This window comes from Balaenoptera ricei, chromosome 1 (genome assembly GCF_028023285.1).
Source record: "Balaenoptera ricei isolate mBalRic1 chromosome 1, mBalRic1.hap2, whole genome shotgun sequence".
Taxonomy (NCBI): domain Eukaryota; kingdom Metazoa; phylum Chordata; class Mammalia; order Artiodactyla; family Balaenopteridae; genus Balaenoptera; species Balaenoptera ricei.
The window spans coordinates 103,323,639-103,337,763 of record NC_082639.1 but is presented as its reverse complement, the minus strand read 5'-3'; the positions used below and the strand labels follow the sequence as shown (position 1 = coordinate 103,337,763).

Genomic DNA, 14,125 nt, shown 5'->3' with positions numbered 1-14,125 from the left:
GGGAAGCGAAGCACTCCACACTCCACCCGGCCCCATCCTGCCTAAGTTCACTTGCAATTAATTACAAGATAGTAACAAAATTAGGAAAAGTCAGCCCTGGAGGGCAAGCATTCAGGAAAATAAGAGATGGGGAAGATGAGCATGGTAAAAAAAAAGAAAAGGATATGACAATGACCTTCACATATATGACAAGTAACAATAACATGGGTGGCAAGGAGGGCAATAGTTGAGGGCCACTCTGCTCCTCCCTTGGGAATCGGACGTGGGGAGAGAGCCCTCCAGAAGAGCAGGGGAAGCAGGAAGCCCCCTGGATTTAACTGGTATCTGCAAAAAAAAATTCATTTGGGCATTCCAGGGCATTCAGTGAAAAAAACGTGTCCCATTAACTGAAGGAATTCTTTTTCTTCCCTGGGCTTTAGAAAAGCCCCAGCTCCTGCCAGAGAGTACCTAGGAGTCTAGGAAAAGGAAAGGGAGAATGGCAGTGTTCTCCCTCCAACAAAGATCCATTTCAAAGAGCCATTCAGCAGGGCCCCCGACCCTGCAAATCTCGACAACGAAAGGAATATATATCCTCTCAGATGAGGGTACTGAGACAACTGAGGCCACATTATCTAAACACTTCCCTTGCCTGCCAGATTCTATTTCAGCCAGTTTTGCTTTCTCCCCCAGCTTGGGATCTATGCAGGAGACAGCATGCTTGTCCTGATATCAAGAAGGCCAAAACAATGCAGAACATACAGCTCCCTGACTCCTCTCCGTATCCCAGAGGAGGAATTAAGCCAGAGAGGTGAAGAGCCATCCTCCAAACCACTCACCTAGCCAGGTCACAGCCACAGCAGCTGGAGCCGACATGGCCTCTGCCACCTTATGCCAGCTCCTGTTGTGCCCGGGTGTCCAGAGCGCCACGTGGCAGAAATAGTAGCCAGCATTTTCTTTGCTAACGTCTCGAACCAGTAAATGGTAGGAGCGTGCATCCACGTGACTCAAGGCCATGTGAGGAGAGCTGTGCACCAGGGAATCATGGTCCAGCCGAGCCAACACATGGGGGCCGGGCAAGGTGCTGTCAGGCGTCCTGCTGAAGTACCACGTCACCGCGGGTCGGACGTCGTCCACTCGGTCCGTTGTGATGTTGCAGGTCAGGTCCAGCTCCTTTCCTTCAGCCACAGACACATTCCTGGCCACAGCGGCTCGAAGAACTGGAAAATTAAAAACAAGGATATCTAGATAATCTCGATCGTATTTGCTGCTTCCACCCCCTCCCCTTAGATCATCTCATTTTACCTTCTTATTTGCAACATTCAAGTTAGAAGGCTTTGTACAGTTTTAAGTGCTTGAGAAATGTACTGAATAAATGAATGAAACACACCATATTTCTTTTTATTTCATTAAAACAATAACAGCAGCAAGCACTTATATATATATGCTTACTATATGCCAGGCACTCTTCTGAGTGCTTTATAAATTTCATCTTCAAAACAACCCTACGAGGTAGTACTATTATCATCTCCATTTTACTGATAAGGCAGTTGAAGCACAGAGAAGTTAAATAACTTGCCCAAGGTGCCACAGCTAATATGTGACAGAGCTAAGATTCAAATCCCGGCTGTCTGCCTTTAGGGACTCTGCTCTTAAGTGTTACACTATTATCACGTACACTATCATTTGAAAACAAGTCTGCTGAACATTACAAAACTAAAATTATACTTTCTCCATATGCATGACAGGCCTTGGGTGACTTTCAGAGAAAAGACAGCTCAGCTCCGGCCGGTACATATTATTAGTTGGGGGCCAGGAGCTGGAGGGTAGGAAGTGAGGGTGAAACCATCTTCTGGGTAAAAGGGGGTGGGGAGGATCCTACACAGTAGGACTGGGAGAGTGAAACCAGACAATATGCCTAACGAGTCAAGTCTTCCAAAGGCAATGCACTTAGAGCATCATTTATTCTGTTCCACACACCCGCCTTCAAGTCAAGGAGAAAGCATATATTCTAAAACCAAACCACAGTGATTTCTGGATTACCCATGCCACTGCCCTCTCTGTGTGGATAATTAAAAGTAGACTATATTTAGACGAAGCACTGAAGGATTTTGTGTCACGGTCTCCAGGCAGATGTGGTTTCAGCATTCCCCTGTCAAAGCTTTTTACATGGAAACATTTTAGTTTATTCAAGGGATTTTTTGCAAAGAACTTGAACATCTGTAATCAGAGTAGAAAAACATTCAACACGTGGTAATGCTCTAGGAACAACTGCTTAGAGGATAAATAGCCAACACCTCCCAGGGGATTCAAGTGGACGCACAGCAGAGTCCTGGTCTTCTAGCAGGAGTCACTCAGCACCAGCTGCGGTCCCGGGTCAGCTCAGCGACAAACGCTGTCACTCAGTTCAGAAAAGACGCAACCCCAAAACCCATGCCCTTTGGAGTAAATGACTTTCATATAAATATTTCCAACGGCTGATGATATTTCAAACAAGTGATTCAGGCCAAGTTCAAGATCTGCCTTGATGAAGACAGAAAATGAGGTGGGCATAGTATTAGAAAAAGGAATTTGAAGTCTAATTTCTCACCTCCACCCACCTTCTTCCAAATTCCTCCTCCTCCTTCACCCTTTAAACGAGCCAAAAATAATATGAGATATCTTTTGAGAGGAGTCAGTATGGAAACTGCTGCCCTGAGCCTGTGCTGCGGTCTGAACCACCCCACGTACAAACCGTGGTCAGAGATCCCAGAATACTGCCATTGTCCCTCTATGCCAGCCACCACTACTGGGGGTAAAAGAAGGCTCAGGAAGGAGCCAGCGGAGGAAAGAAGTGGGCAATATGCAGCTGTGGACAGTATGCATGGAGAAAACAGATTCTTGCGTTTAGAAATACTGGCAGAAACATCTCTTTAACAGTATAGTTCACTTTCTAATTTTTTTTCCCTGCAAGTGGCTAAATATCTTGTCACATCACTAAGCATAGTTGTCACATGTTCTATGGGATTGGAGAGTTCACTGCTGGGACAGGATGAAGCATGGTGAAGGGAAAAAAAGAATCAGTTCTAAGGACTCGTAATGCAAGAGGGGACCTCAGACTAAGCCTGTGGTGATGCAGGCTTTCTACTACTGGATATAACTGAACCTATAAATTAGACACCAACATCTGCATCAACCAGACCACTCCTAATATAGGGGGGTTTACTGCCACCTACATTACACAGCCCCACCATTTAAGTAGCTTTGTGCCATTTATCATTACAATGCAATAAGAATACTTAAGAAGCTAGCTATGGACAATGTTTGTAGCAGCACTATTTACAATAGCCAAGATATGGAAGCAACCTAAGTGTCCATCAACAGATGAATGACTAAAGAAGATGTGGTGTACATATACAATGGATTATTACTCAGCTGCAAAAAAGAATGAAATTTAGCCATTTGCAACAAAACCTGTAGGGTATTATCCTTAGTGAAGTAAGTCAGACAGAAAAAGACAAATAGTGCATGTTTTCACTTATATGTGGAATCTAAAAAATAAAACAAACAAATCAATATAACAGAACAAAAACAGACTCACAGATACAGAGAACAAATTAGTGGTTACCAGTGGGGAGAGGGGGAGGGGGTGGGGCAAGATAGAGGAAGGCGATCAAGAGGTACAACTACTAAGTATAAAATAAATAAGATACAGGATGTAATACACAGCACAGGAAATATAGCCAATGTTTTATAACTTTAATGGAATAAAATCTATAAAACTATTGAATCACTATGTTGTACACTTGAAACTAACATAATATTGTAAATCAACTACACTTTAATTTAAAAAAAAAAAAAGCTAGCTATGGAGAATGCAGGTGTTGAAAATGAGAGAAAGACCATCACTCTAGTGTGGTGGTTCTTAACCTGGAGTCCACAAAGAGAATTTAAGGAATCTGTGACATGGATGGGAAAAACAAATTGTCTTTGTTTTACTAATCTCTACGTGAAATATAGCGGCTCCTCTCATTATGAAACTAAGCAACAAACCAGTGTAGTATTATCTGTCCCTGGGACCTTGTTCCCAACAGAAATCACAGATATTTTCACATCACCTTACAATTGTTGCAGATATCTTAAAATATCATTTATATTCATCACTTATCAGAAATTACAGTAGTTGTTAGGCCTGCCACTATATCTTATTATTTAATGCAATAATAAAACACTATATTATTATATAAGAAATTTGTCTTAAAAATATTTTGATTACTATTCAATGTAATTGTTTTCCTTTGTCATCCTCCACATGTATTTTATGAATTAAACCACATTAACTCTGAGAAAGGGTTTGTGAGCTTCAAAGGACTGTCAAAGACGCCCATGACACAAAAAGCTACGAACCCTCAGGCTCAGGTGAGAGCCAGATGCTACTGCCTGCCTAATAGACTCAGGGTGTTCAAGTCTTATAACTATACTCTGGGTTTAGTGGCTTGTTTAAAATTAAAAAAAAATACCTTTACAACTGAAATTCTTGTATGAAAAGATAATTCGCTGCCAAGCTGAAATTCTTTACCCTCCTGCCCCATTAAAACGGTTGTCTGATGCAAGCTGAATATCCCTGGTTTCTCAGGTCAGATTCCTGGCAGATCACTTCCGAAAAGGCAGGTGACCTGAATCCATCTGGAAAGTGATTTCTGCAGCCAGGAGAACCAAGACTGAGCGTGACCTGCAGCCCCTCTTGTTGGCAAGAGCACCTCCAACCTCACTGACGGCCGCGGTCACTCAGTGGCCAGTCAGGGCTGCTTTTACCAAATCCAGCTCCTGTGCTGTGGTGTAAACGCAGGCTAGAGTGCCCAGGACAATGCAGCTTGCAGAGGAAAAACACTCCCCGTGTGTATCGTTTCCTGCTTTCCTTCCAATCTGAGCAACAGAGCGACCACACACTCTTGTTTATAGTCAGGAAATGAGTCCAGCCAAGGTCTTCCCAGTTTACAAAACAGGAGGCAGCAGCAACAGCAGCAGAGTACTCTGGGATCTGGAGATGTCAGCCTCCCAGCAAACCAAGTCTATCCAACCATCCACAGCAGTGACATCACCCTGAGATGGGCTCTTTACACTTTCTCTCTGCCAAGCCAGAAGCTCCATGAGGCCTGGGAACGATCCTTGAGCATCTCTGACCCCAGAGCCCAGGACAGAACTGAGCACACAGTAGGTTCTCTACTGATGCCTGTTGGAAACTGAGTCAAAAATGGCCTGTTTTTCTTTCCTATTTGTTTTTCTTTTATTTTTATGGGTTTTCAAAAATGTATTTTGCATTTCCTTAATTACTTCTCTAGCAGGAGTAAGAAGGGTTTTGTTTGTTGTTTTTGAAAAGGCTGGTTCACAGATGACAACAACTTCTTGCATATAGACCCCCGGGCTGAATGCTTCTGGGGTATGTGGCATAGAGGACATAAGAAGAGGCCCAGCCCTAGGTAATCCCTCATCTACAAGGGGATGTCACATCTGAGGGGACCTGAAAGGCAGGCCTAGAGGACCCAAGTCAGATGAGAGGTTTGGGGATGAGCCAGACACGTCCCCAACAGCTGTGGGGAAGGGCAGATGCAGAGATTTAGGAAACACCAAACAAAATGAAGCCAAGGGAGCGGGCTGGGGGGCAGCTCCACCCCAAAGCCCCTCTGACCACCAGGCCAGACCTCTCCTGGCACTTAAAAGGACTTAATCTTTCAGTCACAAAATTCTCGTAGTATGTTACGTAACCTGCAGCTTCCCAGGCGTCTCGGCATTTGGCACGAAACAAATGCATCCTCCCCAAACCACTAACACCACCCTACTCCCTCACCCGTCAACGCGAGGCCTCCCAAGAGGAGCAGAAATCTTGTCAGAGAAGAAAAAGGCTCCCGGCTGAGTTCTTTACACCACATTGCCCTGAATAATACATAGTCTAAAACATACAATTTCCAGAAGCTCACCTGTTGGCTGGATCACCACGGTGGCCACATCCACGGCTTTTTCTTGAATTTCTTGCCAGTTACCCTGCTCTCCGATCCACTCGCTGACGATGCACCGGTAGGAGCCCTGGTCGGAGGCCAGGGCCCGCGACACGGAGAGGCGGTACCCGTCGCTCCCCACGGTGTCCAGGCGCACGTCCCCGCTGCGGTAGCGCTGCTCGTAGCCGGGGCCGGGCCGCAACCTGCCCTCGTGGGTCAGGGAGAGGATGCTCCGGTGGGCGGGGCCGCGCCACACCTCCCAAAGCAGCGCCAGGTGCGTGTGCAGCGGCGACGCGGTGGAGGCCGAGCAGCGCAGCTCGAAGGGCTCGCCCTCGCGCAGGCTGGGGCCCGGGGAGGGCTGCGGGCCGGCGGCCACGCGCAGAGCATCCGGCACCACTGCAGGGAGAAAGCGGAGCCGTCAGCGCACCGCCACCCCAGCCACTGCGCGAGTGCCCAGCACCGTCCGGGGCTTGCGGCACAATTTCCTCCTCCCCTCCCCTGTTCTAAAGCCCAGATGGGCACGGCTGCCCACTGCGCTTCATCTATGATCTCAACTTTCTGACTTGAAGAAAGAGGAGACACTAATAAGACCCCTGGCTAGAAATGGGTGGTGCAAACTCCCTTTTGGGAGCTGTGCCTTGGAGTTCTGCTTCTGCCACCCTTAGGCAAGTCACTTTACCCCTCCGTGCCTCGTTTTCCTCAACTCTAAAAAGCGATGACAACGAGACCTATCTCCGGAAGTTGACTGAGAATTAAACCAGTTATAAGGGAAGGTGCCCAGGAGAGTGCTTGGCACTCAGCAATCACAATCAAATAACCAGCCACTACTGTCCAACACTCTGTTAGGACACAGGCTGGAGTAGAGAACCTGGGGGATCTTCTAGGAGTGAAGGCAGTGTAATCCGCAAAGCACAAAAGCACAGGAGAGCTTCCTGTGCCTTGAGGCCTGGGGAATGTCTAAGAATGACTAGGGTGAGCAGAGGGTATCTGCAGGGTAGGAACCCATCAAGGAAAACTGACGCCTCAGCTATTTAACTATTAGGACCCACTGGGGAAAAGCTGGGCTCTTCCATAGTCTAGAAAAAGGGGGCCGGAGGTCAGGGAAGTGTTGGTGACTGCTCTTGAGGAAGGGAAGCCACACGTGATGTAACCAGCGAGGAGGCCCCTACCAAAGGGCAGGGACAACCTCTCAGGCTTGCCTATGGGCTGGATGAGAGAATCCCCAAACACCACTGTCCATCATCTCCTTGGGTGTTCCTGCCATCCCACACTCAGAAACGAATTCAGTGTCCTTGAGAAGGGACTACTCTAAATAACAGGAAAAAAAAAACTGCTACATGTTTAGAAGGACACATCACAAAGACCTATCTCTATTGCAAATGAATGTAATGACCTTCTACTATACACATCAGTCTGTGAGTCCAGCTAACATGACTCAGTTCCCAAGACCAGTTATCCCTGAGGCCACGGATATATAGTTTGAAGACCCATGAAGCTGAAGGCCAGAGAGACCCTAGACCATGCATGGCGGCCACGAGAGGCTCCACTTGGGCAACCAGCCAGTCTCTTTCATGGCCAGCCATCTGCTTTCCTGGCCCCAGGAAAGTCTCTCCTTACTCCTGCCTTTCAAAGACTGGAGAACAAACAGAAAGATACTGGGTGGTTGGTGGGGGGGGGGGGTAGGTTCCCCCTGCTGCCTCCAACTCCTCAAGATGAGAATTACACATGGAGACGAGGGTGCACCTGACCTAGTGGAGGTGTAGCGTGTGTGTGATGACTACAAAAGCAATGCATTATTTAACTCCAATGCAAGAATGTCTTATGGGACTTTTTTCTCAAAAACATATTTGGATTTTGTAGAGGAATGAGAAGAGGTAATGGAAGAGGTAGATTGGACATTTTAATACCTGCATAATGGACATGGCTGTTTTATCCTCTCATGAGTCTAATGGGGGAACAGTATCTGGACAATATGGTAGCAGTCCATAAACCATTACAGAAGGAATGAATGCCTGAATCAACCCCTTCTTTTTATATCATCATGTACATCTTCTGCTTTCCTGATCATTAATTACACTACTACTCTGGTATAATTCTTTTTGGAACAAGGCAGGATACAAATAAATGCATACTGAAGTAATAATAATAACCACACTAATAATGTTTCTATTTTGCTAGCCCCAAATTAAAATTGTTTGTTCTTGCTCATTTACTAATTAGCTGTGTGATTTTAGGCAAGCAATTAACCTATGCTCTTCCATTTCCTCATGTGTGAATTAGGGAAATACCCTGCCCTCTCTTCCTCATTGGGTTGAGAATTGAATGTGTGAGTTAATCAAACAGAATTTGGAAAATGAAAAAACAAACAAACCCAAACATTCCAGATACATAAGGTGTGATTACTTGCACAGCCAGGCCAATAAGGTTGCAGTGACCACATCATTCTTTCCCCACATATGACCCCTACAACTTCTAGAACAAACAGGTACTTAAATCATGAAGGGCACAAAGAAAGACGTGAGCTTTGAAGTACCTGTTAGTCCCATAAACCTGAACATCAGTGACATCATGACCGTCACCTTCTCGTCCCTAACCTGACTGAGTGCTTACTATGGCATTGCTCTGAGGCTTTACACGTCCTAACTCCCCTTGACCTTTACGGAAGGCACTGTTTTCCAGAGGAGGAAGCTGAGGCATGGGACATGCCCACAGCCACAGAGCTGACAGGTGGGAGGGCCAGCCATGGGATTACTGAGGGCAGGCAACCTGGCTCACAGCTGGAGTCGCCATCACACACCAGCCACGGGAGGGCTCACAATCATAATGGAGTGAAGAGGAAGGGCCCTCAGAGGCCACCTGGCCCGTCCTCTGCCTTTAATCAGGTAAGACATTATTCCTCCATTGGACAGAGGAGGGAACAGAGACCCAGAGGACTTCAGTTTCCCGGCACAGCCCTGCACAGCTGAGTGGCAGAGGAAAGTCTGGTCCCCCAGCGCAGCAACCCCCCGTGAGGATGTACCTTTAACTTGCACTGTATCCTCATAGTTGCCCTGGACGGTGGCATCCGTGCTGGGGGTGGAACACTTGTAGTGGCCTTGGTCTGAGGGCTGGACGTTCTTTATGTGCAGCTCCACGGCGTCGTTGGCCGTCCGCCGCAGCACGATGTCACCCCTCTGCAGGCGCTCACGGTACAGCTGGGCGGGGAAGCCCACCTCCCAAGTGCTGGCGAGCTCCACGAAGCTGCTGCCCGAGGCCAAGAAGCTCCAGTCAAAGTTCTGCTCGCTGGGGCCGTCGTAGTCGCTGACGTTGCAGGGGATGACCAGCTCAGTGCCCACCACCCGCACCAGACTCCCCGCGGGGACCCTCACCACACGCCCTCGACAAAGAGCTGCAACAACAAGAGGTGAAAGGCAGGGCTTGAATCCAATAAGGTCTTCCCAGTATAAATGTGGTAAAACTGTGGGCGCTCCAGCTCCCAGGCACATGGTGGAAACGTGACATCGACCAGCTGGGGAAATGTGACATTGACCAGCGTGCTGCCAGTGTCTGTGCAGAAGAAGGCTGAGCCCACCCCAAGGACCCCAAGCCAGGAATACCCCCGTGCGGTGAGTACCTCTCATGCAACAGTCTCCTAGGATTGCCAGGGAGGAAGAGAAGCACTAAAAGTAGGCTAACCATGAACTTGAATAGCTTTCTCCCTCCTGTTACTATTTAACCTACTGTGATCACTCAACATGAGGTAGAAATACTTTAGGTTTTGTGTGAAAGAAAAGGACACAGCTAATCAAGTATTTACATTTCTGCCCACCCTATATCAACATTCTTCCCTAGAGACCATTCCTTGGGGGCTCCTGAGACCTGATTTACAATGATGGCTGCCAATTTTTTAAATCCTAGAGCAGCCTGCTGATAAAATGATTTAACTCTGGTTATCTGACATCGCCTATAAATTAATTTTAAAATATGACGACTCTACCAAGTATTAATTTTCTATTTTCTGGCTCATTTCCTTCTCTCTACTCTTCACCCTGATCTAAATTCAGAATGAGGATAGGGAAGCACAAAGGGAGACAGTGCCTGCTCTGGCTGGTTGCTGGGCGTTGGTAGGAATGCAGCGGCTTACTGGGGATGACAGGCCTGGTGGACAAAGCCAAGAGTTCACTGGCATTCCCTGCCCCAAGAGCACAGACCTCACAGGCCTCTGGGAGGGCCCTTAGGGACCGTCACCTGTGTGTCCTTTAAGATCGCTTCTTTGCAATGAACTTCAGCACATTTTTTTGCGGTGCGTTTATTACCTGTGTTAGCATTTCAATTCAGACCAGATGAACTTTCATGGCTCTTTCCTGATGTTCTATGAATAGGTATAGCATTAAGATATACAGGAGAAAGCATGGGCTCTGAAATCAAGGGACAAGTTGAAACTGAGAGACCTCTCTTAGCTTTGGCTTCCTGCACTATAAAATGAGGAAAGAAGGATTCACCGAGTTGATGAAATAAAATGGCTAGCTGAGACTCTGCCACGTAGTAAGAGCTCAATAAAATGGAACTTCTATTATTTATTTTGTTCTGTGTTTCTGTCATTTGTTATGGGTTGAATTGTGTCTCCCTACCACCACCACCCCCACATTCATATGTTGAAGTCCTAGCCCCCAGCACCTCAGAATGTGATCTTCTTTTGGAATAGGGTTGTTGCAGATGTAATTAGCTAAACCGTAATGAGGTCATACTGGAGCAGGGTGGGCCCCTAATCCAACGACCAGTGTCCTTAAAAGGGGGGAAATTTGGACAGAGACAAGCACTCAGGGAGAGTGCCATGTGAAGATCAAGGCAGAGATTGGGATGATATGTCTATGATCCAAGGAATGCCCTGCACCCCCGGTCCCAGGAATGCACACTGGGGCTGAAACCAGGTCAGAGTCTTCCTTGCTCATTTTTGCTGAAGTTGCTCAGGAAGGCACTTTCACCTCCTTGGGAATCAGGGTACTACAGAGCTGCTTTGCCCTGAAGCTGCATGTGGGCAGCCCTGCTGACCAGGTGAGGAAGCCATCTACAGCAGAAGAGACCCAGGTCAACACTGGGGCCAAAGAGGCGCAGAGAATGTGCGCTCGTGACTAGATGGCATCATCTGAGCCACTAGATCTGCCACACCTTCTAAATCATTCCACATGCACACACACATACACACAAACATACACATGTGCACACATGCACACACACACACACACACACACACACACACACACACACACGTCTTCCCCTGGACATTTCAATTCCTTGCAATTCCACTCACACCCACTTATATTCCTTAGGCTAATTTCTGTCACTGGAAACTCAGGGCACTGAAATAATACCCAGCAAGCAGTGAGGTCATCGTCACCACATTTCACAAAGGAAACAGGCCATCTTTTTTACATTTAATTTCAGAGATGACTGGATAATTCTGACTCTCCCAGAGAGACCCTTCAGAAGGAAGCTTCAGGACTTCCCTGGTGGTGCAGTGGATAAGACTCTGCGCTCCCAATGCAGGGGGCCAGGGTTCGATCCCTGGCCAGGGAACTAGATCCCACATGCATGCTGCAACTAAGAGTTCACATGACGCAACTAAGGAGCCCACCTGCCGCAAAGAAGGAGCCTGCGAGCTACAACTAAGGAGCCCTCCTGCTGCAACTAAGACCTGGTGCAACCTAATAAATAAATAAATAAATAAATATTTAAAAAAAAAAAAAAAAAAAGAAGAAGGAAGCTTCATGGTGGAGACCCGTAAGAGGGAACACAGCCTAACGCTTATTCTCCTTGAGCCCAGTTTCCATCTGTGAAATGCAGACACAACCCTTAGGGCTGTGTAAGGATTAATTGAGCCACAGAGCACTCACAACAGTGCCCTGCACGCAGTAAGGGTCTGCGGTTACCTGCTTTGCAGGCCGCCTCTAGAATAAACCTGATCACAACCATTCCCTTTGCTTCCTTGACAGGTTTACAAAGGAATTCCCTAACATGTAAACCTTTGCAATTTCTAGCCCTTGTCAAGAAGTTCACCAGGGTTAACAACCAGCTCAACGGGGCTCTTCGGCACGAGGCTACATTCCTTGTAAGGTGTCTGTCTTTATTCTTAGTGAGTGGAGCTCAGCAAACTGAGCCAGCTGCTTGTCTCAGCTCTCCAGTCCTGCTTCCACAGAGTCACCCAAATCATCTTTTTAACGCACAAATCATATGTCACTTCACTGCTCAGAAGTATCTCATGGCTCCTCATCACCTACAGGATACACTCTATCTTCCAGACCCCCCACTGTGATGCCCCTGGTTCACGCCACCTTCCCTCTCACCTGAATTATTGCCTCCCAACTGGCTGCCTGCCTTCCCTCTGCTCTTGCCCTCCACTCTCAACACAGCCAAGCCATCTTTTAACAACTTAAGTGTATTACGTCCTTACTCTGCTCAAAGCTTTCCAATCACTCCCCATGTCACTCAGATAAAAGCCAAGTCCTCACAGAGGCCACCAAGACCTCACAGGGCCTGGTCCTCTTTTCTTCTCCAAGCTCCTCCCTCCACTGCACTCCAGCCATGCTTTCCTCCTAAGACTCTTGAGCAGAGAGACCTATTCCAACCTAGGGCTTCTGCACATTTTCTTGGTCCGGAGCACTCTCAGACATAAACCCCACTCCATCACCAGCTTCACATTTCATTCTAGTGTCACCTTATTAGTGAGGCCTTTCTTGACCACCTTAAAATTGTACACACCCACCGTCATTCTTGCCAAATTTTCTTATCACTTATCACTAATATTCTTTATGTGTATTCATATACTTTTACTATTATTTATTATCTGCCTCCTCCCACCAGGATGTAAGGTCTAAATGAGCAGTGATTTTTATCTGTTTTGTTCACTGCTGAATGCCAGTGCCTAGAACTGGGCCTGGTACATAGTAGTTGTTCAACAAATATTTGCTAAATAAATGAACGAATAGAAGACACACAAGATCCTTCATAGTCTGGCCCATTGCTACCATTCCAGCTTCATCAGCTACCATTCTCCCACCCCTTAGTCCTTAGACTTCAACAAAACAAATGGTCCTTCAGTCTCTGGAAATGCCATGCTCTCTTGGGCCTCACAGCCTCTGCTTCTGTGCTTCCTTCATCTGGAATGCCCTCCCAGCAATCTCTCAGCCTCTTTCAAGGAGCAGCTCCAGCACCACCTCCTGTGGGAAGCCTTCCCCATCTCCCCTGGGGTCACTTAGGCACTCCTGCCTCAACTCAACCTGCAGAAGTACCTTCGACTCTGGCTATGTTACAGTGCCCCTGGAAAAAGCCAAGCAGATAGGAACAGATGCTTGAAAGATCAAATTCTAATCTAAAAAAGATATAAACCCGAGCAGTGTCGTACATGTAGAACTGGGATGTCCCCTCATCTGTGCAAAGCAAGATTTTGAAGTTTACTTAACAGAATTTCAATTTGCTACCAGCAGTCTGCTATTCAGCACATATTTCCTTTAATATTGTTAAATAACAGCTAATAATATTTTAAAAATAAACACAACTTGTAAAACATAGAGCATATGGCTCTTTCCAAATCAAAAAGAATATCTGCAAAGCCACACATTACCAATTTTAGTTGAAACCTCTTGTAACAGTTGACTAAGGGGAAAAAAACAAAATTTTCCTCTGGTTTTCCAAATTCTACCAGTACTTCAAATGAAGAGTCCCAAACACTTTGGCACCTGAACTGTATTAGGTTAGCTTTCTATAAAAATGTCTTTACTAAGAAACAATTTAAATTTGTTTTCAGGGGTCAATGTAAGAAACCTTTATATGAAAAGCATTTCTTTATTAGTTTTAAAAGGACTATTGAGGCCACTATTGTGTTGTTCAATGACGCAAGAATCCATATGATAAAAGTCTCTTAAAATTTACTACCAGAAAAAAAATACCAGGTGATGGACCATTGTGTGTTCTTTCCCCAGAAAACAAGAACTATATAGGCGTCTCTCACCACTCAGGTCAGTAACCACAACCCAAGTACCTTTGATACTCAACACAAATTAGGGTACCTTAATAGCACATTTTGTGCAGTATATTAAGGCTCTGATGCTAAACCTCTCTCTCATAATCCCAATTACTAAGTGGCCCAGCACCACATCACCATGCCCTGGTGATGCCCAGACCCTCTTAGATAGGTC

General features: G+C 46.4%; 1 protein-coding gene across 1 annotated transcript in view; it reads right to left on the bottom strand.

Moving 5' to 3' along the window:
• The window catches only part of PTGFRN (prostaglandin F2 receptor inhibitor), a 75,769-nt gene that overhangs the window by 36,399 nt on the left and 25,245 nt on the right, over positions 1-14,125 (bottom strand). The window contains exons 2-4 of the mRNA XM_059928746.1: positions 8,971-9,339; positions 5,934-6,347; positions 816-1,196 (exon numbers count right to left, since the gene is read on the bottom strand). Coding sequence (XP_059784729.1) covers positions 816-1,196; positions 5,934-6,347; positions 8,971-9,339 — 1,164 coding nt within the window. The remainder of the gene's footprint in view (positions 1-815; positions 1,197-5,933; positions 6,348-8,970; positions 9,340-14,125) is intronic.